Here is a 26348-nt window from a genome sequence, read left to right as displayed (position 1 = left end):
TCACCTTCTCAGCAATCGTCATCATCTTTCGGTGGCGTTTAGGCTCACTACCAGCCTTAGTAGAAGCAGAACGCTTGGGAGCCATTGTACAGTAGGGGTTAAACAGAAAGTTCAACAAAAAGTTCAACTTAAAACAGTCACGCACAGCACAGATTAAAGTTCACAATAACGTAGCAGCATCTACCCGGCGAGAGAGCGGCAAACGAAGTGGCCGCGAAAAGATACTGCGGGTTGGAGAAGCGGTCAAAACACCAATCACAGGCTAGATTTCAAAACTTGGGATCTGTTTCGTCATCTATCAGCACTTGAACCAATCACAGTCTGTCTTACATGCTAAGCAGTAGTTAACAATTCAAATACAAGGTACTACGTATACAGCTTTACGTACGCTATTTTACGCTTGTTTTGTTGTAGGATATGTACGCTTATTCGAGATGTGATTTTTGCAACAAAGAATACTATTGGATGCAGTATTACGTACGTATGCATACAAAAGATTCATGGAAAAGATGCACATCCATTACATTTGTAGTGGTAGCCATCAGCAGCCTTACAAAATTCAAATATGGTATGACTGCATCTGATTTGCGTTTAGTGTTCGATTTAATTTTACTACGTACTGTATACTGAATTATCGTATGATCACATTCTCTTTTCGTGTTTTATTTCTTTCTGTACTGAATTATATGTCATATGTAATGCAATGAACCATCAGTAAGAGCAGATATTACTAATTACAGTATTAATGGAATTAACAAAATACGTATTTGGGGTCTTCATATATCGCGGTATTTTCGAAATTTCCGGAAAATCCGCGATATGTGTATATACATGCCTTATGAAAAAAATCCGCGAAGTAGTGAATCCGCGATAGTCGAACCGCGAAGTAGCGAGGGCTCACTGTAACCTGATGCGGTACTGTCGGGCGCGAGTGAGCAGTAGCGCGTGGGCGCGTATCTGGAAGTACTGGGCGAGGGCGCGAGTGCGCAGCCTCGTGATAGCGCGAGGGTGGGTCTGCGCGTTGGCGCGCGGGTGAGCGCTGAGCAACCTAAGCAGGTATGTTAACCTGAGGAGACCGTGGGCGCACTGGGCGCGCAGGTGTGCGCTGCTGCGATGGGCGCGCGATCGGATTAGGGCGCACAGGTGTGCGCTGTTGAGTTGCATAGGGCGCCTCGAGCACAACTGGAACCTGGCGCGCAACTGGAATATCGCGCGTGACTGGAGGAGCGCGTACAGGATTGCGCAGTCTGGAAGGAGAGTCCAGGGGTACCTGTGAGCGCCCGTGCGCTAACTTAGGCACCTCCTGGACTGCGCGCTGAGATGTAGAAGCGCGCTGGCACATTGGCGAGCGCGTGTGTGCTGTATCAGGAACTGCGCGTGATGGGCGTGCCTCGCGCCTAACTCCAGAAGGGCGCTGCGAGTCTAGGGGTACCTGTGAGGAGTCCAGTACGTTTTGGCGCCGCTCTTTTGGCAACGATGATTTGGCGCTGCCGTTTGGGGGCTAAATGGTTTTGGCGCTGCCGTTTGGGGGCTAAATGGTTTTGGCGCTCGTTATTTTGGCGCTAGCTTGAAAATTTCCTGACCTGATATATATATATATATTTTTGGGCTCAAGCCATGTCGTCCTGATGGAAGTTCCTTAAAGGCAGCTTCCTAGGGTATATTACAACTACAGCGATATTCCCAGAGAATTTACCTTCAGGTACCCAGAATTCTAACTCCTGGAGCGAGTATCCCTAAAAAAGACCTTAGGGATATCGTAAATATCAGTGGACGTATTCTTGACACGCCTCATAGCAATCTATACCCCGAATAGAGTTAACACTTCGTAGGGGTAAAATGGCAAGAAAACGAAAACGATAAGAAAGGGGGGAGCCGTTCATAAGGCATCCCTCCTCACCGCTTCGAAAGCGTGCCCTGCGCCGCTCACGGCGCCATCTGTATTCCTTTTTGCGTAGCTCTACGACTCGGTGTATTTTCCCTGTTTACTACCTAATCTTGGAATTTTCTCGTTTATAATGCTTTCTCCAACTTCTTCTGCCTCGGATAAGTTGAGTATTATTTCTTTTATGTATAAATGTAGGCTCTTGGTTAAAATTAAAGTTATTAAAAGAGTTATCTTTGATACAAGAGCTGTTGCCTGCTGGAGGCATCATGGATGCTGTCGCTCGCTAGAATAGGATTTATTTGTTAGCAAGAGCGACGTTCCCAGCCCCCTTTGCGCTTAAATATTAGCTACTTAGCTTATTTAGGAATTCTGTTATGATGCGATAGTAATGTGCCTGGCGAAATTACCAAGGCTACCAACACTAGTCTTCGTAGGCTAGTTGTTGGCCTATGTACTTCCTGCATGATAATTAGTCTTCCAAATGTGAATTTATTGCTTTAAGCGTTAGGCAACGTTATACATATTAGTCCTTTTCGAGTACCTTCCAAGATAGTATTGATATGAGTTTCGGTGAATTAGGTAATCGATTCTCTTAGTGCCTAGGCTAGGTTGTCTTAGGTCATTATAATATTATCTGTTCCCCGTTTGCTCCCTTCTCTTAGGGGAAGGGGCAAACCCTTTCCCTCTGTTTAAGCCTTAGGCTTAACTCTAGTGGTTTATTTGAATTAATCTTCAAATATATCTATGCTGGGGTAGTACTGTACCTTCCCGTTCCAACAGTATTGGTTCAGAGGGTGACAGTACAACAGTGTTTAGTCTGAGCCCGGTTTGTCTGGCATGGGGCAGAGTCTCCCTTGCCGATTGACTCGGGCACTAAGGGTTCCCCCCTTAGTCCACCTTGTTGGGTTCCAGTAGTGATCCCTTTACTCGGTGACTCATCAGACTGTCCTTGCCGTTCCGGTCTCGGGATATGTTCCCTTTTCTGGAAAGGCAATTCCTTCCTTGCCGTGGTTCGTGGGAGGCAGCCAGTAGTGCCGGCCTCCCTCTCGGGTCTTTCTCTACTGAGATGAACTGTCTTAGTTTGGAATGACCCTTAACCAAGGTAAGGTTGGATAGGACCCTCTGTCCTTCCCTTCTCTTTTTCCGTTCATTGTGTCAGTCGTCTTCATCCTTGCCTAGCCTAGGTTGGGATGAGGAACTGACGTGGTCTCCTGTCGGCCGGCAAAGTGTGCCGACCGGCAGAGACCATTACTGTGAGTGCTGCCCGGTCCTTTCTTGGTCCCTCTATCGCTGCCGTCTGAAAATTCAGTAAGCAGCGGTTAGGAAGCTTGACGTAGTGTCTTCCCCTTCCTTTCGGCACTCTTTCGGGTGCCGGGCTCAGAGACTTATAGTCTCTTAACCCGGCACTCACTCTTTTGTCTTAGTATGTGTTGTCCTTGCCGGCTGCCGGCCTACAGGCCGGCTGTCGGTGGGGAGGGGTGTTCTCCAGTTCTCTTGCTGTCGGTCGGCGTTGGGTGTATACCTTTGCCGGCCGGTCTATTGCTCATCTGCCGGCCACTACAAGTGGGGCCGGCAGCCGAGTGCTGCCTGGTGTGTGGGGGCTAGCCGGCAGGGTTTGTTTACTGCTGCCGGCCGGCCCGCGACACTGCCCAGTCAGCCGGCCACTAAGTATGATGGCCGGCAACTCTGTGCAAACCGGGTGGCTACGGTCTGGCAACCACTGCCGGCCGGTTCAGGCATGGGTTCTGGAGTTCTCCCCAATAAAGGTGATCTGAGGTTGTGTACTTGAGATCTGCCTTTCCAAAACAAGGGGGGGGGGGTGCTGAGCGGCAGTAGCCGGCTGGCATACCACCCTCAGGTACTGTATCAGTCCTCTCTTGGTGGTATATTCAACCAAAGGAGTTCATGATGTAGTAGGTTACAACACTGTCTTTTCTATCTTACTTGTGTTACTGGTATAATCACCTGGTGTCGCCTTACAAGGATAAAAGATAATTCTTTTATTCCTGGCCGAATGGTATTATTTTACCTTAGGTGTGAGCTACACCTAATTTCCTTTGGAAATACGTTCTCTGGTTATTCTAGTAAAGACTAACTATGTGACTTGGCCGGTGGGCTTCCACAGGTGTTTGTGTGGGTTTCACAAGTAGGTGTCTTTCCCTTATTCTTTTGTTGAATACTCATTTGTTACATGTGAATTAAAATTCACTTGATATTCATGGAAATTTTTCTTCTTTTACAGGAGGAGCATCCGAAGTGTGATAGTGTCTTCTGCAATGTCCGCAGTAAGAACTTTTGCGGACATACCTCGTGTAGGAGGCACGCAGCTTGTGCAGCCTCCAATGATGAACATCGTTACTGGGATCCGCAGGTATGTGCTGTATGTACTAACCTGCTATCAGAGGCTTTTGAATCCCCTAGGTCGGCGGAGTCAAGAGATGCAGCGAGGGAGAGGCTTCGTGTTTGGGTAAGGGGTTTTCAGAAAAACACCACTGGACCTTATCTTCCTAACGAGAAGATGAGGGCATACCTTTTCCCCAAGGCTTCCCCTGATGCTGTTGTTCCCCAGCCTCGGCCGGAGATCCCTCTGATCCAGATCCCAGTGGAGGAGGATGTCGCTGACGCCTTGCAGGACATCCAGTTGGACGACAAGATGTCCGACTTGTCTGATCGTGCGGAGCAGGATCTCCTCGCAGAGGGCGAGGAGCAAGATCGAGATCCTATTGCTGTGGAGGAAGAGGTTCCCGTTTCATCAGACGTGCCGGTTCAGGTCCCTGAACCTATCCCCTCTACCTCGTCCGCTCTTCCAGCAGAGCTTGGACAGGCTCTCTCTTCCATCGTTGGTATGATCCAACAGATGCAGAAGGAGAATAATCAGAAGGCCGCTACTTTGGAGCTCCAGATGCAGAAGATCACAGCATCACGTGGACCTCCAAAGAAGCTCAACGTTAAGGACCTTCCTCTGTGCTCGGATGCCAACCCGTGGAGATATGCCGAGCACATGCCGATGACGATTGGGAAGATCGTCATGTCGGAGAAACTGGGTTCAGTTCCCCTTGAGGAGGTGGAATTCTGGCCCAGTAGAGGGGCCTACCCGGACTGCTATGTCCGTTTGAAGAAGGAGCCGGCTTCGAAGGAGGAGACGGAACCAAAGGAAGTGATTATCCTAGATCACTCCAAAGCTCAAGCCACCTTGACAGCTGCTTTAAAGGAGAGGGGGTTCTCAAACTCGAAGGTTGCCGCCTTGAGCAAGAAACACCCCTCCTTTGTATCCTCCCCAGCTAGGGCCTTCCCCTTTATGCAAAAGGGGTTTGCGGCCGTCATCAAGGCAGTTGAAGCTGGCAAGCCGTGCCCGTCCTTGGAGGAATGTAAACCTCTATCGCTGGCATTGCCAATGGATAACAAGGACTGGAAGGAGGTGCACCTTACTTTCTCGGTTGGGAAGTTAGACGCCGACATTGCAGGTCAGCAGTTCGGCGAAAACCTTCCCAAGTTGTCGGAATTCCTTCTTCGGAGGGAATTGGACACAAAGGAGCGCCTGGCAGCCTCGATGTCTCTCCAGACCAACATGGAGACGATGGCTAGCGACCCCAAGATGCCAGAGATGTTCATGGTTATGGCCAAAATCCATCTGGCCACAGTAACCAAGGACCTCTATTGCTTTGTGAAAGCAAGGAGAGCCTGTAGGGAGTTTGTGTTTGCCTCAGCCACAGTGAGGCACGAACCCAAGAGGCTCATTTCATCTAACATCTGGGGTAAGGATCTCTTTCCCAAGGACGTGGTCAAAGAGATCGTGGACAAGGCCGCCACTGAGAACCGCAATCTTCTCCTGAAGTGGGGCCTGTCCCTTAAGAGGAAGTCTTCTCCGGATGAGGGCCCTCAGCCGAAAGGAAAGGCGAAGAAGTCAAGGTTTTCCTCCCGTCCAGCCAAGTCCTTCAAACAGCAAAGACCACAGCAGCAACAGCCAGCTTTGCCTCCGGTTCCACAACTGGTAGCCCAGACCCCGACCACCTTCCAATGGGTTCCCCAAGCAATGTCATCAGCTTCCCCTGCATTCAATCCCGTGTTCGAGGGACAGTCGACCACGTTTCGTGCAAGACCCAGAGGAGCAGCTAGAGGGTCATCAAGACGCCCCTCTAGGGGACGAGGATTCAGAGGTGGTCGCGGCCAGGGAGGCAAGACTGCAGGACAGTCAAAGTGAAGTGTCGCCGGTAGGTGGGAGACTTCAGTATTTCCGGGATCGCTGGACCTTCGATCCCTGGGCCCACAGCCTTCTCAAAAATGGACTGGGTTGGAGTTGGTACAGTACTCCGCCCCTGTGCCCTCAATTTTTCCAACACTCCACCCCCGTTTTGGAGGAGTACATCCAAGATCTGTTGGAGAAAAAGGTGATCAGGAGGGTAAAGTCCATCAAGTTCCAAGGGAGGCTGTTTTGTGTTCCCAAGAAAGACTCGGGGAAACTCAGAGTCATTCTGGACTTGTCACCACTCAACAAGTTCATAGTGAACCACAAGTTCAAAATGCTAACGTTACAACACATAAGGGCCTTACTGCCCAAGAGGGCATATACCGTCTCCATCGACTTGTCAGACGCATATTGGCACGTTCCAATAAGTCGTCGTCTCTCCCCCTACCTAGGATTCAAGCTACAACAAAAACTTTACGCTTTCAGGGCGATGCCCTTCGGACTAAACATAGCCCCAAGGATCTTTACGAAGCTTGCGAGCGCAGCTCTCAAACAGTTACGCCTAAAAGGGTTCCAGGTAGTAGCCTACCTGGACGATTGGTTGGTGTGGGCAGCATCCAGAGCAGAATGCTTGCAAGCTTCCCTACAAGTGATTCAGTTCCTGGAATATCTAGGCTTCATGATCAACAGAAAGAAGTCTCGTCTTTCTCCAGCTCAGAGGTTCCAGTGGTTGGGAATTCACTGGGATCTAGTGTCACACCGTCTTTCCATCCCGATGTCAAAGAGGAAGGAAATAGCAGGGTCTGTCAGGAGACTTCTAGGTTCCGAGAGGATATCAAGACGCGAACAAGAGAGGGTTTTGGGCTCTCTTCAGTTTGCATCAGTAACAGACCCTGTGCTAAGAGCACAGCTAAAAGATGCAGCGGGAGTATGGAGAACCTTTGCATCGAAAGAGCGAAGGGACTTAAAGAGACCGGTCCCACTTCGGCTACGTTCTCTTCTCAGACCGTGGTCTCAAGCCAGTCGTCTAAAGAGGTCTCTACCTCTTCAGCCACCCCCCCCGTCAGTGACAATCCACACAGACGCCTCAAAGGTAGGGTGGGGGGGTCACTCCCATCGGAAAAAAGTGCAAGGAATCTGGTCCAAGCTATTTGGGACCTTTCACATAAACTTTCTAGAAGCTATGGCAGTACTTCTGACCCTGAAGAAAGTATCCCCACGTCACTCGATCCACGTAAGGTTGGTACTGGACAGCGAGGTGGTTGTGAAATGTCTGAATCGGCGGGGATCGAGATCCCCACCTCTCAACCAGGTGATGTTAGCCATATTCCGACTGGCGGAGAAGAAGAAGTGGCACCTGTCAGCAGTTCACCTTCAAGGAGTCCGGAATGTGACCGCGGACGCTCTATCCAGGATAACACCGATAGAGACAGAATGGTCCCTAGACGCAGGATCATTCTCTTTCATCTTGAGTCAAGTCCCAGAACTGCAGATAGACCTCTTCGCGACGAAGGACAACAAGAAGCTGCCGAAATATGTGTCCCCATATGTGGACCCCGCGGCAGAAGCAATAGATGCGATGTCCCTCGATTGGAACAGATGGTCCAGGATCTACCTGTTTCCCCCTCACAATCTGATGTTGAGGGTCCTCAACAAACTGAGATCCTTCAAGGGAGTAGCAGCAATAGTGGCCCACAAGTGGCCGAACAGTGTATGGTTCCCTCTGGCTCTGGAACTACGACTGAAGTTCCTACCGCTCCCGGACCCAGTTCTGTCCCAGCAAGTCCAGAAGTCGACTGTCTTCGCTTCATTACAGAAGACCCGAACCCTGCAGCTCATGATTTTCTCTCCCTAGCGGTGAAGAAACGGTTCGGAATCTCGAAAGATAGTATCGACTTCCTGGAAGAATACAAGTGTAAGTCTACTAGGAGGCAGTACGAATCTGCATGGAAGAAATGGGTAGCCTTTGTCAAAGATAAGAACCCGCACGAGATCTCTACGGAGTTCTGCCTATCCTTCTTCATTCACCTCCACGAACAGGGGCTGGCGGCGAACACAATTTCTACATGTAAGTCAGCTCTAACAAGACCCATTCTATATGCCTTCCAGGTAGACCTCGCTAACGAAATGTTTAATAAGATCCCTAAGGCCTGTGCTAGGCTTAGACCATCAGCTCCTCCAAAGCCTATTTCATGGTCATTAGACAAAGTCCTTCATTTTGCCTCATTACTAGATAATGAGGAATGTGCATTGAAGGACCTGACTCAAAAAGTGATCTTCCTTTTTGCCCTTGCTTCTGGGGCCAGAGTTAGTGAGATTGTGGCCCTCTCGAGAGAGGAGGGCCGAGTTCAGTTCCTGGATGGGGGAGAACTGAACCTGTTTCCGGACCCTACGTTTCTCGCTAAGAACGAGTTGCCCACCAACAGGTGGGGTCCCTGGAGAATCTGCCCTCTGAAAGAAGATGCATCTCTATGTCCCGTAGAATGCCTTAAGGTCTATCTTCGTAGAACTTCAGACTTCCATGGGGGCCAACTATTCAGAGGAGAAACTTCGGGTTCGAATTTATCTTTAAATCAACTTAGGGCGAAAATTACATATTTTATTCGCAGAGCGGATCCTGACAGTTCACCCGCAGGTCATGATCCGAGGAAAGTTGCTTCATCTTTAAACTTCTTTAATTTTATGGATTTTGAACACCTTCGTTCATACACTGGCTGGAAGTCTTCCAGGGTATTCTTTCGCCACTATGCTAAGCAAGTGGAGCAGCTAAAGAGGTCTGTGGTAGCAGTTGGTTGCGTCGTTAACCCTGCTGTTTAACTCTGCGAGGAACAGCGGAATCATTTGGGACTTGGATTCTTGGGTGAATAGTTAGTTATATATGCTGATATAACTGGTAGTGTAGGCTCTCAGAGCCCACAATGACTGTTCCAGCGTGATGGTGATGGTAACATAAGTACAGACAGGGTGCCAAGCGTTTGCCAACGCTATTGTCAGCAAAGTAGTAACATGGACGTTAAGTTGGATACCGGGGTATGTGTAAGTGACACATATGTTTTCTTTCAGATAATCATTCATCCATGCACTACAGTACTTGTGAAAATTGTTGGTCATCCACCTAGCATATGTACATATTTATGGTGACCATACCTATTTATTGTTTCTCAATAAACTTGTTCTCGGGAACCTTGCGTCTCCTTCACCTATATTTTTGATTTCATATTGTTTTTTGAGCATTTAGCCTATGTATATTAATCGGGGATATCTATAATAGCCTATTCCTTAATGCAAAGCCTGGATTATACTGGCTTATACTTTCCTTAGCAATAAGGACTCCACCCCTTTCTGAGGACGGTGGTAGTAGCAAGTTTAATCCTACGCAGATATAACCTTTTGTCTATTTTTACTTCGACCAGGGTGCTGGTCGGGACTTTTTCTTTTGGATACGGTAGTCCCGTAAGACTTCGCTTCATATAGAGTGAGACCACTATATGGTACTGGCTAGCGAGTGATTCATACATAGGTATATGTACTCTTCGTTCGTTTCTAGAGTCTAGTAGGACTCCTCCCTGTAGGGGGCAGGAAGCACTCTCATGGCTTATGATTAGTGAAAAGATGTATAACGGTAACATCTTAGGTCTGTCAGTCAAGTTGACTAAGAAACACTCTTGAGGAGTACGGCACGTATTGAGAATCCACAGATACAGTAATGCTCTGGTATACTTCCATCAGGACGACATGGCTTGAGCCCAAAAAACGGATTTTGAGCGAAGCGAAAAATCTATTTTTGGGTAAGATAGCCATGTCGTCCTGATGGACCCGCCCTGCTCCTTTTCAAAATAAATATGAGTGAAAAGGATAGTAGGACCCCTCCCTACATACAGTATCTGTAGCACCTCGTGTATCGCTACAAGGAATACAGATGGCGCCGTGAGCGGCGCAGGGCACGCTTTCGAAGCGGTGAGGAGGGATGCCTTATGAACGGCTCCCCCCTTTCTTATCGTTTTCGTTTTCTTGCCATTTTACCCCTACGAAGTGTTAACTCTATTCGGGGTATAGATTGCTATGAGGCGTGTCAAGAATACGTCCACTGATATTTACGATATCCCTAAGGTCTTTTTTAGGGATACTCGCTCCAGGAGTTAGAATTCTGGGTACCTGAAGGTAAATTCTCTGGGAATATCGCTGTAGTTGTAATATACCCTAGGAAGCTGCCTTTAAGGAACTTCCATCAGGACGACATGGCTATCTTACCCAAAAATAGATTTTTCGCTTCGCTCAAAATCCGTTATATATATATATATATATATATATATATATATATATATATATATATATATATATATATATCGTCGGCGCCCACTCGTGTCCGAGTATTGGGTTCTGTCGTTAGCCATCAGCCTCCTATCTGTGGGGTGGGTGCTTATGTCTGATGTGGCTGTTAAGTCCTAGTCTGTGGTGGAAGAGTCGCGGACAGTGTTCACAAGGGAGGGTAGGTGGTGGGCGGGGCTGTTCTAATCGCTCTCTCCTTCTTCTCCTCCTAGCCTCCTCATTTTGTCTCCTCCTCTCCTCGAAGTCCACGGTGCCATGGTGTACTGTACTCCTCCAGGTTTTCTTGTCCCTGACTGTTTCTTCCCATGAGGAAGGATCGATGTCAGTTAGAGCCAGGGTGCGCTTTAGTTGATCTTTATAGCGCATTTTCGGGGCTCCTCGTGGTCTGGTGCCCTGGGTCAGTTCCCCGTAGAATATTTTCTTTGGGAGCCTAGATGGATCCATCCTATGCACGTGTCCTATCCAGCGGAGGCGGTGGTGGATGATGGTGGCCTCCACGCTGGTCAGCAAGGCAAGTTCTAAGACTTCAATGTTGGTGGTGTGGCTCTCCCAGGGGATTTTCAAGATCTGCCTCAGTTTCATATATATATATATATATATATATATATATATATATATATATATATATATATATATATATATATATATATATATATATATATGTATGTATGTATGTATGTATGTATGTATGTATGCATATATAGATATATACATGTATGTATATATGTATATATATATATATATATATATATATATATATATATATATATATATATACATATATATATATATATATATATATATATATATATATATACATATATTATATATATATATATATATATATATATATATATATATATATATATATATATTTTCACCAACATGTTAATGCATTTCATAGTTATATGCCAAACCACGAGGTACTCCAGTGGTTCCCGTGAATCAAACTGCTGTACTATAGTTAAAATGCGTTTATCAGTCTTTATGTATTTTCAGCGTTTTTTGAGCAGGAGGATTCCCAGCCATTAGATGTTCATAACAAGAATCACGTCCTTTCTATATTCTCTTTCTGAATTCTCATCTGAAGTGGGCAATACTGCCAGAGCAGCTTGAGAGCTATTTTCAATGCAAACATTAACAACTGATGACAGCACTTCAAAAGTTCCCTCTGCTTTGGGTTTTACGCTTGTTTTAATTTCAGCCACTTCCTCATTTACTGCCGACGCACCGTGTGAATGTCCATTTACTTCTTTCACTACTTCCTGGTTCTTAGTATGAATATGCCCTTTACACTCATTTTTTGATTCACACCTCCAAAACTTGAGAGAATGATCGTTTTTTCTACATTTGTCAAACACAAACATATATCCATAGTGTGAAAATTTTGGCTTACCTCTATTACTCAAGATTTTTTTGGCAATTTAAGGTATGGGCTGTACAAGAAACTAAAGAAAAGCGTTTTCCAATATAAAAAGACTTGGGTATCATAACAACTAGTTTACTATTACAATTCTCAAATCAGACAAGCCTTTGGTGTAATGAGATGATCACTAAACGAGACACAAATTTGCGGATGGTCCTTAAGTTTGTTTCTTGGCGCCAAAACAATGAGTGCCAAATTGTCTATCGCCAAAATGGCGGCGCCAAATTGTCTATCGCCAAAATGGCGGCGCCAAATCATCAGCGCCAAAGAGTCGGCGCCAAATCGTCCTGTTCCGCCTGTGCTCTAACCTAGGTGCCTCTTGGACTGCGCGCGACGTGACAGGAACCGGTGGGCGCTGGGGCGCAGGTGGGCGTGTGTGCGCAGGTGAGCGCTGGCGCGCTAGATCAGGAACTGCTGGTGGGCGCTAAGCGCAGTAGGTTGTGGGCGCGCTGGAGAACCCTGGGGCGTAACAGGAACAGGTGAACGCTGTGGCGATAAGTCTGGAACGGCAGCAGCAGCATGAGGGCGCGCAGGTTTAACCTGGCGCTTGAGGGTATGAGGCGCAGATTTACGCTCAAGTCCCTTATGCCCCGAAGGAACCGGTGCCTGCGCAATGGCAGGTTTAGGTGGCGTGTAATACGCATCAGCATCCTCAAAGGGTGATGGCAGGTCAGCAGGTCTGGAGGGAGACTGGTCACTCCTCTGAAGGGGATCGCGAACGATCTCCGGAGAGGTCTAAGGTGGTAGCTGACAGGATCAGCGAACGGCGAGTCATCTCCTCCGCAGAGGACTGTGGGGACGACGAGCCGAAGAGGCGCCTCCTAACTCCCTTGTGAGGAGAAGGAAGACCTCTACGGCGAAGGGGAGGACGAGCCTTCTGCCTTATACGCCCACGAGGGGCCGTGGGGTCAGCGAGCTGACCATCGTAGGGCCTCCGAAGAGGAGTCTCTGTAAGTAAACTCCCCCGAGGGGGAGAATCCCCGGCAGGAGAGACCGTAGGACTTAGTTCCTCCCTCGAAGGATGTTCGGAGGGGGAAACTAAGGCTTCAGCTACCTCAGCAACAGGCACAGGGGTTTGACTAGACCCACCAGATGCCTCCGTCACAACAACGTTAACGACAGACAGAGGATCTATCCCTGCTGTAGTTGGCGATTGTTTAACAGCTGCACCTAGTTTGATCATGTCAAACAAGGCTTCCCTGGAGGGCGAACCCTGAAGCCCCAAGGAAGCCCAAAGCTGTAATAAATCATTGTTATTTCCAGACAAATCAATATTTAAATCCTCCTCCGGGGGAGGAGGGGCAGCTGCCTCGCTATGGGGGGCAGCTGCCTCGCTATGGGAGGCAACTACCTCTCCCGCACCCCGGGATCGGTCAACAGCAATACGGTTTACGCTACCACTCGCCGGCCTCTCGGAAGAGACCGCTCGAGTGGGAGCTTCGGAGGAGGAAAGGGCTATGGAAGAAGTCTTGGAATCATCTCTCTTCAAAGAAGCCTCTGAAGGAGAAATATCCCTTTTAGACTTTTTCTTCCGGCGCTGGACAAACCTCTCCCACTGGGAGGTAGACCACTCCCTACATTCAACACATACGTTACCGCTATCACACCGTTGGCCCCTACAATGAGGACACAAGGTGTGGGGATCAGTGTCGACCGCCAACATAAAAGTCCCACAAGTACTCATATTCAGTAATAGAGGCCAACTTCAAACACACTCTGAGGAAGAAAAAGCAAAACAGATTAATGGCAGTCAAAGCGAGGGAGAGAGCAGACAGGTCTGTTCTCCGCTCGAGCCAAAAGTAAAGTGAAGCATTCACTAGTGTGTGTGAGGTGGGGGTAGCAAGCTACCCCTCCCTAGCCCCCGCTAACTAGCGGTGGGGTAGTAAACTCTCGTTAAAATTCTAATGGCTCGTCATTCAGCTACGCCAAAGTAATTACCCCTTGTAAATAGCGGGGTTTGTATTTCAGTTACGGAACAACTATCAATTGGAATATGAGTAATGAATCACTCTTACCTATTCTGTCTGAAGGACAAAAATATGTCTGCGAAAGTACTTGAACCACGATACTGGATTTATATGCTTGATGGCATTGTGATAAAAAAAAAAAAGATACATACACATGATCCAAATTCCACGTTGAAAATACAATTCGTGCTTCTCTAGAGATATAGGGGTTGATGATATGGCTTCCTTTGCATGCAGGCTCATTATAAAGTCCTTCACATTCAAACAATCCATTAGCATCACAGAGGCGAGCATGGGAAGCTGCTGAACGGTCAAAGTAGTCAGCATTGTACCTGTAAACAAATACATTCAGATAAAATCTATGAAAGATAGGTAAACTAAAAACAAAAATTTGTACATGAGAAACAGACTTGAATTCTTATCTAAATGCATTTAAAAATCAGGAAATATACTAAATTCTAAAAATATATATAGGTATCTTAAAGATGTAGGGAAATACAGTATGCCAAGAAATCAGTCCAATGATTTTTCAACAAACACAAGTGCAGTAATTTGATTATTTGTCACAGAAATATCAAATAAAAACTAAAAAATAAAGAAATTGTAATAAAAAATGCTCAATTTTCTTGCTAGCATCAGAATCAAACCTTGGAATCTAAAGTGAAATATAAGGACCAAACTAGCTAGGCCAAAAGGAAGCCATAAAACGGATTTTGAGCGAAGCGAAAAATCTATTTTTGGGTGAGATGGCCATGTCATCCTGATGGAAGTTCCTTTAAGGTAGCTTCCTAGGGTATATTTGACTACGGTGATATTCCCAGAGAATTTTACCTTAAGGTACCCACAATTCTAACTCCTGGAGCGAATATCCCTCATTAATTCTTATAGGGATATCACGTAATATCAGAGGACGTATTCTTGACATGCCACATAGCTATCTTCACCCCGAATAGCGTTAACGCTTCGAGATGGAAAAGTGGCAAGAAAACGAAAACAAAAGGAGAGCTGTTATTAAGGTACCTCTCCTCCTCGTTTCGAGTCTGTATATGACGTCATCAATGGCGCCATCTTATTCCGTGTAGCAATATGCGAGGTGCTACAGATACTGTACTATCGGGAGGGGTCCTTTAGCCCTTTTCAATAAAAGGAAGGGCGGGTCCATCAGGACGACATGGCTGTCTCGCCCAAAAATGGAGTTTTTATGATAAAACAAAGCTTTATGAATACTTACCTGGCAGTTATATATATATATAGCTGATATCTCTAAATCGGCAGAATTTTTCAAAACGAGGCAACCGCCTTGTGTTGGTTGGGAGGTAGGTGGTAACACCCGTCACAGGGTGGTCCAAGGAATCATTCCCGAGTCCAAGACTTCAGTTCATCTATGCCCGACCTGTCTCCTGAGGGGAGGTGGGTGGGCCTTCAAATATATATATAACTGCCAGGTAAGTATTCATAAAAGTTTGTTTTATCATAAAAACTCCATTTTTATGAATAGTATTTACCTGGCAGTTATATATATATAGCTGATTCACACATTTGGAGGAAGGAAACAGACAGTAAACATCGTTGGGGAAACAACAAAAGAGTTGTAGGAGATAAAAACACCTTGATTCCTTGCCTGCTAAGGTAGCTGATTTCAAAGGTACAGCCTCTAGAGTGGCTTTCCCTTAGGAGTGTTTATCCAGGAGTAAGCCTGCAATGCTGCAAAAAACTCAATCGAGTCTGTCAAAGGGATAAGACCAACAACTTGACTAGACTTCAGAAACTACAACCTTACTAAAACTAACCACCTAACCCTGCAACATAGACATAAACTATCTATCTAGACTGAGGGAACCGCACCACAAGACAAAGTCCTCAGACTATCATAAAAACACAAACCCTCATACATGCATATAAACTAAGGTTGAGTGGGGTTATTAACTCCTTTGCCTAATACAGAAACCGCAGCTATGTATGGGCCCAAGGTATAGCACTTGCCAAAGTCTACTCTCACCTCTCTAAGTTAATGAGAAGCGAAGACAGAGTTGCTCCTCCAGAAAATTGCATCCATGAATAGCCTAACTAACATATATTCCTGATATGCCAGAGAGGTAGCAATGGCTCTCACTTCGTGAGCCCGTAATTTCAACAGGGTGAAGTGTTCCTCCTCACATAAGAGGTGGGCTTCCCTAATTTTCTCCCTCAGGAAAAAGGACAAAGCATTCTTAGACAAGGGTTTTTGGCGGATCTTTCACTGAACACCATAACAAGTTGGATGCACAGCTCACGTTCATAGTGTGAGCCAAAAATAACTTTGAGGGACCTAACTGGGTAGAGGAGTCTTTCCTTCTCTCGACCCACTAGGTTCGTGAGGTTAATGACATCAAACGTCGTAGGACAGGGTTACGAAGGGTTCTCGCTCTTTACAAGAAAGATGAACATTAAGGCACAAACTGCCCTATCCTAATTGAAGCTCACGCTCTTCGCAATCGCCTGGACTTCGCTGACCTTTTGGCATTCGCTAGAGTCATAAGGAAGAGGGATTCCTTCGTTACAACTCGAAGAGAGGCTAGCGAGATAGGTTCAAATTTCTTGGAGCACAGAAACTTAAAACACCACTTCCAGGTTTAAGAGTACCTATTACGTTGTCTGAAAAGACCCAATGAGGTCCTGCAAATCTTTATTTTGGGACAACTCTAAGGCCTCTATGCCTAAAGACGGCCGAGAGCATACTGCTGTATCCATTGATGGTAGATACAGCCAGCTTTAGCATCCTGTCTGAGGTACAAGAAGAAGTCTGCAATCTGGCTCAGAGAGGTAGTGGATGAGGAAAACTTGTGCCGCCTGCACCAAGCTCTAAAGGTCTCCCACCTAGATTGGTAGACTCTTTGTGAAGAGATCCTCCTTGCTCTGGCGATAGATTTCGTCGCTTGTGCCGAAAAGCCTCGAGATCTGACAAGCTTCTAGTCAGTCTGAAGGAAGTCAGTTGAGAGCAAGGGGGGTTAGATGATACCTCTCGAAGTGGGGCTGTTTGAGAAGATCTGGACCTGCCGAAGTCTTCTTGGGAAGTCCATCAACATGCCCATCACTTCCGAAAACCATTCCCTAGCAGGCCAGAATTGAGCCGCTAGGATCATTCGCTCCGAATCGAGGAGAGCGAATTTTCTGAAGACCAGATTGATGATCTCGAACGGGGGCAACGCAAACATGTCCACCCCCGTCCAATCCATCAAGAAGGAGTCCACTGCTACAGCTTCCTCGTCCGGGACTAGGGAGCAGCAGTAGGGGATCCTCTTCTTCCAGTTGGAGGTAAAAAGGTCTGTTACAGGTCTGCCCCACAACATCCAGAGACTGACAGACTTGCGGGTTGAGAGACCATTCTGAGGGAAAAACAAGTCTCTTCCTGCTGAGCATGTTTGCCCCGATGTTTCTTGCCCTAGAACAAACCTCCTTTCTAGATCCAAGAGATCAGAACGAAGGCGTCCTTGATCTCGACACACGGTTCGACTAGTGTCATCACGAAGTCCTAGATTCTCATGTTCAAAGTCATGCCTCATGCTAGAACTTCGACGTCGAGCGTCCTGAAAGACGAGGCGCCGATCGTCCTGTAAGACGTGGCGCCGATAGTCCTGTAAGACGTGGTGCCTGTAAGAAGTGGAGCCGAGAGGTTAACAGAGCGAGACACTGAACGTTCTAAAAGACGTGGTGCTGAGCGCCCTGGTGTCAGAAGAGACTCTTCTTGTTGACAGGAAGACCTAATTATTTGATAGGCTCAACGTTATCTAAAAATCCAGATACAGGGACGCTCTGATTTCTCTAGAGTGCAGTATTCTGCTACATTAAGCAAAAGTTACGTGAACATAAGAGGGGCGGAGCTGAGACCAAAACACACGGCCCGAAACTGACCCATTCTACACCCGTTCTTTCTTGTAAACAAACCTCAGAAAAAGTTTGATTGCATAGCCTGCCACTTAGACTCCTCTCTAGAACTGGGAGAGAGAATCGTTGTAGCTAAAAACTAAAGGAGGTTTCCCTATAAAAGGAAAAAGTAATCCTCCTTCAGAAGAAGTACTGACCAAAGGTCTGCTCCCCTCTTCTCCAAAGATTTGATGTCTCCATGGAGAACTTTGACTTCTGAACGAAGGTGTAAAGAGCATTTACGTCCACAACCGGACAAAAGACTCCCTCTCCCAAAAGAGAGACATTGAAGTTGCAAAGTCGGTTAGGCAGAAAAGCCTTATCGGGGTAACTAACACAGGAGGATTCACTAGGAAAAAGATTTCGCATCCATCCTTAGTAAAAACACGGACCAAAGGTCTGCTCCTCTCCCCTCCCAGGCTCGCCAGAAGTAGCAAAGTCTGGCTCCTACTGTTGTTAGTTCGGTTAGAGAAAAAGCATGCAGAAAATTTGTTGCTGATTAAGACACCAAAACCTGTCTTTGACCAACTCTTGAGGGAGAAGAGAGAAAGAAAAAAGGAGAAGAACGTACCTTAATTATGACCTCTGATTTCAAAATTATCCAGCCTCATTGCCTGTATTCCTTAAGAGACTCAGCAAACCACCAAGGGGGCCGTAAAAAATCTCTGTGGGGCTGCCACAAGGTCTTCGACTTAAACGTGGCTAGACCTCCACCCTTGCTATCCTGGCCTATCTGATAAGGAAGCTGGCATCAAAGGTTTCTGTTTTAAGAAATAAAAATTAATATATTCTTAAAGCTCTATTGATGACCACGTGAAAACTCAGAGGGTGGGGAACATGGAGCAACAGAACTTAGGATCTTCTCCTTCTGTTAACCTCAAACAATTAAACAGGAGAAAAGTGATCACTAAAGTCATCCTTGACAAAGATCTTATAAGACGTGGCGTCGCCCTGAAAGAACCAGGCGGCGTTCGTCCTATCATCCTGAAAGACGAGGCCGCCCTCGCCCCGAAGGACGAGGCCGCCCTCGCCCCGAAGGACGAGGCCGCCCTCGCCCCGAAGGACGAGGCCGCCCTCGCCCCGAAGGACGAGGCCGCCCTCGCCCCGAAGGACGAGGCCGCCCTCGCCCCGAAGGACGAGGCCGCCCTCGCCCCGAAGGACGAGGCCGCCCTCGCCCCGAAGGACGAGGCCGCCCTCGCCCCGAAGGACGAGGCCGCCCTCGCCCCGAAGGACGAGGCCGCCCTCGCCCCGAAGGACGAGGCCGCCCTCGCCCCGAAGGACGAGGCCGCCCTCGCCCCGAAGGACGAGGCCGCCCTCGCCCCGAAAGACGAAGCCGCCCTCGCCCCGAAAGACGAGGCCGCCCTCGCCCCGATAGACGAGGCCGCACTCGCCCCGAAAGACGAGGCCGCACTCGTCCCGAAGGACGAGGCTGCATTGGTCCTGAAAGACGAGGCTGCCCTCGCCCCGAAAGACGAGGCCGCACTCGTCCCGAAGGACGAGGCTGCATTCGACCAGAAAGACGAGGCTGCCCTCGCCCCGAAAGACGAGGCTGCCCTCGCCCCGAAAGACGAGGCTGCCCTCGCCCCGAAAGACGAGGCCGCCCTCGCCCCGAAAGACGAGGCTGCCCTCGCCCCGAAAGACGAGGCTGCCCTCGCCCCGAAAGACGAGGCCGCCCTCGCCCCGAAAGACGAGGCTGCCCTCGCCCCGAAAGACGAGGCTGCACTCGCCCCGAAAGACGAGGCTGCACTCGTCCCGAAGGACGAGGCTACATTGGTCCTGAAAGATGAGGCTGCATTCGACCCGAAAGACGAGGCTGCCCTCGCCCCGAAAGACGAGGCTGCACTCGCCCCGAAAGACGAGGCCGCCCTCGCCCCGAAAGACGAGGCTGCCCTCGCCCCGAAAGACGAGGCTGCCCTCGCCCCGAAAGACGAGGCCGCCCTCGCCCCGAAAGACGAGGCTGCCCTCGCCCCGAAAGACGAGGCTGCACTCGCCCCGAAAGACGAGGCTGCACTCGTCCCGAAGGACGAGGCTACATTGGTCCTGAAAGATGAGGCTGCATTCGACCCGAAAGACGAGGCTGCCCTCGGCCCGAAAGACAAGGCTGCCCTCGCCCCGAAAGACGAGGCCGCACTCGCCCCGAAAGACGAGGCTGCACTCGTCCTGAAGGACGAGGCTGCATTCGACCCGAAAGACGAGGCTGCATTCGACCCGAAAGACGAGGCTGCCCTCGCCCCGAAAGACGAGGCTGCCCTCGCCCCGAAAGACGAGGCTGCCCTCGCCCCGAAAGACGAGGCCGCCCTCGCCCCGAAAGACGAGGCCGCACTCGCCCCGAAGGACGAGGCCGCCCTCGCCCCGAAAGACGAGGCCGCCCTCGCCCCGAAAGACGAGGCCGCCCTCGCCCCGAAAGACGAGGCCGCCCTCGCCCCGAAAGACGAGGCCGCCCTCGCCCCGAAAGACGAGGCCGCACTCGCCCCGATAGACGAGGCCGCACTCGCCCCGAAAGACAAGGCCGCACTCGTCCTGAAGGACGAGGCTGCATTGGTCCTGAAAGACGAGGCTGCATTCGACCAGAAAGACGAGGCTGCCCTCGCCCCGAAAGACGAGGCTGCCCTCGCCCCGAAAGACGAGGCCGCCCTCGCCCCGAAAGACGAGGCTGCCCTCGCCCCGAAAGACGAGGCTGCACTCGCCCCGAAAGACGAGGCTGCACTCGCCCCGAAAGACGAGGCTACATTGGTCCTGAAAGACGAGGCTGCATTCGACCTGAAAGATGAGGCTGCCTTCGGCCCGAAAGACGAGGCTGCCCTCGCCCCGAAAGACGAGGCCGCAATCGCCCCGAAAGACGAGGCCGCAATCGCCCCGAAAGACGAGGCCCCACTCGCCCCGAAAGACGAGGCTGCACTCGTCCTGAAGGACGAGGCTGCATTCGACCCGAAAGACGAGGCTGCCCTCGCCCCGAAAGACGAGGCTGCCCTCGCCCCGAAAGACGAGGCTGCCTTCGCCCCGAAAGACGAGGCTGCTCTCGCCCCGAAAGACGAGGCTGCCCTAGCCCCGAAAGACGAGGCTGCCCTCGCCCCGAAAGACGAGGCTGCACTCGCCCCGAAAGACGAGGCTGCACTCGCCCCGAAAGACGAGGCTGCACTCGTCCCGAAGGACGAGGCTGCACTCGCCCCGAAAGACGAGGCTGCACTCGTCCCGAAGGACGAGGCTGCACTCGCCCCGAAAGACGAGGCTTCACTCGTCCCGAAGGACGAGGCTGCATTGGTCCTGAAAGACGAGGCTGCATTCGACCTGAAAGACGAGGCTGGATTCGTCCTGAAAGACGAGGCTGCATTCGTCCTGAAAGACGAGGCTGCATTCGCCCTGAAAGACGAGGCTGCATTCGCCCTGAAAGACGAGGCTGCATTCGCCCTGAAAGACGAGGCAGCATTCGCCCTGAAAGACGAGGCTGCATTCGTCCTGAAAGACGAGGCTGCAGTACTGTAGTCCTAAAAGACGAGGCAGCATTCGCCCTGAAAGACGAGGCTGCATTCACCCTGAAAGACGAGGCTGCATTCGTCCTGTCTTGAAAGAGTTAGCGCCGAGCGTTAAGGCAAAATGATATTCATTATGCCGCTCGAGCAGTTCGGTTCTGAACAGAGGGTTCATAAGGCCGACTGGCGCTCTGGGACAAAAACCGAGTCAATGTTGGTTTGTAAGCATTGATATTATCAGCGAATATCTATGACTTATAGTATTGCCATTAAAATCAAAAGTGATGCAATGCAAAACTCTAAAAGAAGTGTAAGAATCTTAACGTCCAACGCTCTTTGCTTTCCCATGGCAAGGGCGAGCATTCTTGGGAACGTTAACAGGAACGCTCACGAGGGCGTTTGCTCGTGAGCTAACGCCTCTCGTTTCCTTTCGCCGATCGATGTTCCTTCTCCCATGGGCCGGGGAGCTTGGAAGAGGTCTAAGGCTAGGAAAATGACGTCCACTATGCTGAAAGATTCCAATGCCTAATTTAGCACTGAAACTTGCACTATTAAACTCTTACACAAAAGACCATAATTAGTCCTGCCCGTTGTGAGAGAACTTATTCTTCTGCCACGGGCTTGAATGAGAAAGCAAAATTGTCTCTAGTATTTGCTATATAAACTGTAACAAAATATTTTTATAAAATATTAAACTGACATTTCCATAATAAAATAAACTTTCAAACATGCTTACCCGGCGGTCACAAAAAGAAAAAGCCACCGGGCAAGAGTTGAGATTAAAAATAGATGTTGAACACACTCACCTGGTAGTTACGTATAACCACCGGTAAAATTAAATGTCATAAATACCTACCCGGTAGTTACATACAAACGCCGGGAAAGTTATACGTTAAAGATTAAAATGAACAGAAAATGGGAAAACAAATGTAATCCACAATTAATTCAAAGGGTTTTCAAAAACAAGCGAGTTGTAATGATAAAAAGAACAGATATAGCAATAACGTATCTATATATATAAATGTAAACAATAGGAACATATAAATGAAAATACTAAAACTAGAATTCCCAAATCGTTGTAGTTGGAGTATTATAGCCAACACTTTAATTCCCATATCGAAAAGAACGCTACCAAGGCATGTTGGACTGCATCGATAGTAACGAGAACTAACAGCGTAAATTAACCATACGCTAGTTCTATTTAATTTATGAAATTAGATCGATGATTTAAAGAACAAATACTAAATGGACAAATATTTCTTTAAAATTTTACATTAAAAGTAGAAAACTTATATAGGTGGAATTCCTCCCATTCTTTACATGAAAAAACAAATAAAGAGAATTTGCAAGTCATACAATGAAGATTAAGTCACACGACTGTGACGTCATAGAGTTGGCGGAACGTATTTCCGTCATCAGGATTAAAAACTTTGCACCTAAAATATAGTGCACAAACAAAAATTAAGTTTTCACTCATGATAAACAAAGTAAATAGTACAATAAAAATAACAAAACACGATTGCCAAATCCCTAAATCAGTGTACTTCACCAAACGAAGTCCAAAAAAGCGAAGGGAAAAAGATTCGAAAAACTCTCAATGGTGGACCGACGATGTTTTCGATCCAGCCGGCAGAGATGAACTGAAGTCTTGGACTCGGGAATGATTCCTTGGACCACCCGGTGACGGGTGTTACCACCTACCTCCCAACCACCACAAGGCGGTTGCCTCGTTTTGAAAAATTCTTCCGATTTAGAGATATCAGCTATATATATATATAACTGCCAGGTAAGTACTATTCATAAAAATATTTTTCGCTTCTCTCAAAATCCGTTTTTTGGGCTCAGGCCATGTCGTCGTGATGGATGTTTACCAGAGCATTACTGTATCTGTGGATTTCTCATTTTGTGCCTTATCCTCAAGATAACCTTTCCTTGGTCTACCTAGACCTAGAGACTTATGATGTTATCGTCATACATCATTACTTCTAAGCATAAACCATGTTAGTGATTCCTGCCCCCTACAGAGAAGTCATGCTAGACTCTGGAAAAGTCTCGAGGCATACATATTACCTATGGATACCTAGCGGACAAATTGGTATAATGGTCTCAACCTATACCTTCTAAAGCAAAGTTTGTATTGAAAACTCACCAATGTCCGTATGAAATACTGACACCTCTCCCGGTATACCAATTTGATTTGTGTACCGACCAAAGGTTTGTATCCGTTTAGGAACAAGGATTATATAACAGTCATCATCCCATTCAGAGTATAAAAGTCTATCCTATATAAGGATTGACCAATTTGATGAGTGTCTGTCTATACGAAAGAACAATCTTTTAAGATTTTCTATATTATTAGATAATATCCATAGAAAGAAGGGGATGAGGGTCCTACAAACTCCGTTCCAGTATGAGACTAACCCTAATGGCTAAGAAAGCTCATCCTAGCCTAGGGTCGTCTAATATAGCAAGGAGGCTGCCAGCACTTGCCACCTCCAGCAATACAGGAACGAAGTTTGGTGCTTTGATTTCCCCAGGCAATGGAAAATCTTATTCTCCAACCTAGGGATAACAGCACAGGACTAGTCTGCTAAACCACAGAAAGAAGGAATCATCCCATACAGAAACCTTCAGATGTGGCCTAGGGAGGTTAAGCCTCCTATGTCTGCAGCCTAACCTAGCAAAGGAATCTTATTCGCTCTGCCAGGCAGCCACAGACCCCAGACAGAATACTCTGATGTTCTGACAGAGCCCAAACCAGTCACTCTGGCTGCAGGACAAGGACAGAACCACCCCAGTATAGTTTTACCTGAATACTATCCAGCCAAAACCAACTAGGGTTAAGCCTAGACTAACTCAGAGGGAAAAGGGATTGATCTTAGACCTCCAGAGGAGAAAAGAACAATAGGGGAGGTGTGCGAAAGTATACTATTAGCCTAGGCGTGGTGAGAATCAATTACCTAAATCACCGAAACTCTCTCGTATACAATCTTGGAAGAGGAAATTATTCAAGAATATCTTACATGTATAAATCTATGCCTATAGCTTCAATAAAATTATTACACTAGGAAATCTATTATATCATGCATGGAAATACTAAAAGCCACACGCCTAGTGTAAGCAAGGATCGGTTACCTAAATCACCGAAACTGATAAATACTAACGGCATAATATAAAGAATTTCAGGTAGGAAGGCTAAATAGCTAAATTTATTAAAGCATTAAGACCGGGAACGTCGCTCTGGCTAACTAAATGACTCATGCATAGCGAGCAACAGCGTCCATGATGCCTCCGGTAGGCAACAGCTCTTGTTTACGTTAATATCAATTTTGATTTAATTCAAAACGACAAGAGCTTACATTTATACAAAGTAAAGATAATACTCAACTTTCCAGAGGCAGAAGAGGCTGGAGAAAGCATCATAGCGTTGAATAAAATCCAAAATTACGAGAGAACACAAGGGAATCACCGAGCAATAGAGCTACGCGATAAGGACTAAGAAGGCGCCGTTGATGACATCATATACAGACTCGAAACAAGGAGGAGAGGTACCTTAATAATGGCTCTCCTTTTGTTTTCATTTTCTTGCCACTTTTCCCTCTCGAAGCGATAACGCTATTCGGGGTGAAGATAGCTATGTGGCGTGTCAAGAATACGTCCTCTGATATTATGCGATATCCCTATAAGAATTAATTAGGGATATTCGCTCTAGAAGTTAGAATTCTGGGTACCTTAAGGTAAAATTCTCTGGGAATATTCCCGTAGTCAAATATACCCTAGGAAGCTACCTTAAAGGAACTTCCATCACAACGACATGGCCTGAGCCAAAAAAGGAATTGGAACTCAAGTAATTACAAGATAGATGAGGAGTTACCTGGGCACACCACTGCATATATTTCTGGCTAGAAAATGTTCCCTCTGCTTCATGATTTCCCGGTGTCTCAAGTGATTGTATTCAATCTTAATTACATCTGGTTAATCATACAATCATGAATGCATTATACATAAATTTTCACCTCACATCTGAATCAATGCAACGACCTTTGGGTGAACTACAAGGATGCTATCAGCTAAGCAACCATTGGAAATGAAAGAAGTTGGAAGGTGCATAATCATATAACTGAGGACTCCCATAGGCTAGCTGCAAATTTAGCATACTAGTGAGTTTTCTCATATCTTCCCAACCCACCACTGACTTAAATGATGGCCTTTTACTTACATTACCCCTCTTGTGTGACTAAGATGAAACTTATCATATCTTTTATGGCATCTATTGGCTGAATAACACCTTTACCTGTCAATGAGAATTCTGGGTTTTGATTTTAATATGAGATAGAAATTTTTCTATTTCTGTTGCACCAATCCCTCTGATTTTGTGAGCGAGCATTTGAGCGTGTTCTTCCTGACCCTCTGTTGGAATAGATGTGTTCTTATTGTTTCTCGAAGCTGCGAATAGATGGTGTTTCTGGAAATTTTCTTCTTATAACTGCCTCAGCTAATAAACAGGTTTTGAAGCTGCCATCTGGCAGACTGAGTTCACTTCAGGTCGCATTTTAGCACTCTCACAGAGTAAGGAAAGAAACTACTCCAGTCATTGGTCGCATTTTAGCACTCTCACAGAGTAAGGAAAGAAACTACTCCAGTCATTGGTCGCATCCTTTAGTGAGGAGATGGAGGTCTTAAACCTAGGGTTGTCAATGGCCAGATTCTGAGTTTTGGCAACCATTTTCAAAGGCAAAGGACACATTCCTCCATCCATAATGACAAACAAAATCCGAGATACTGTGGCATTCGCCTAGTAGCTTTGCCAAGGCCAGGGCAAGTACGATATCCGTCTTGCGTCAGATTCTTGTCTTGACACTTGCGTCAAAGCTTCGTATGGGGTCCTTTTTAAAGACCTGAGAACTCTAGTGAGGTTCCAGGTTTGAAGATTGAGTTCTCTTGGAGGGCAGGGTTGCACAAAGGCTCTTATGAGTATAGACAATTTCCAGAAGTAAGAAAGGTCTAGGCAATTCACTCATAAGACCTAGTTCACAGCTAAGCGATAGCCTTTCACCGCTGATATTAAGAGGATCTTCTCTTAGCAAATGTAGACAAGAAAGTAAGCTATAAGCTGTATAGAGGCTCTGATTGGAGAAGTACCCCTTCTATGACACCAATCACAGAAGATGGCTCTTTT

The 26348-nt window shown here is 47.3% G+C and overlaps 1 protein-coding gene across 1 annotated transcript in view; it reads right to left on the bottom strand.

Annotated features, from left to right (window-relative positions):
- Drep4 (DNA fragmentation factor-related protein 4) overlaps window positions 1-26348 on the bottom strand; it is a 118329-nt gene that overhangs the window by 49209 nt on the left and 42772 nt on the right. Inside the window, exon 4 of the mRNA XM_068378393.1 lies at window positions 13949-14128. Coding sequence (XP_068234494.1) covers window positions 13949-14128 — 180 coding nt within the window. The remainder of the gene's footprint in view (window positions 1-13948; window positions 14129-26348) is intronic.

Source organism: Palaemon carinicauda, chromosome 8 (assembly GCF_036898095.1).
Source record: "Palaemon carinicauda isolate YSFRI2023 chromosome 8, ASM3689809v2, whole genome shotgun sequence".
In the NCBI taxonomy this organism is placed as follows: Eukaryota; Metazoa; Arthropoda; class Malacostraca; order Decapoda; family Palaemonidae; genus Palaemon; species Palaemon carinicauda.
The sequence above is the reverse complement of the archived record's forward strand: the minus strand, read 5'-3'. Positions and strand labels throughout refer to the sequence as shown.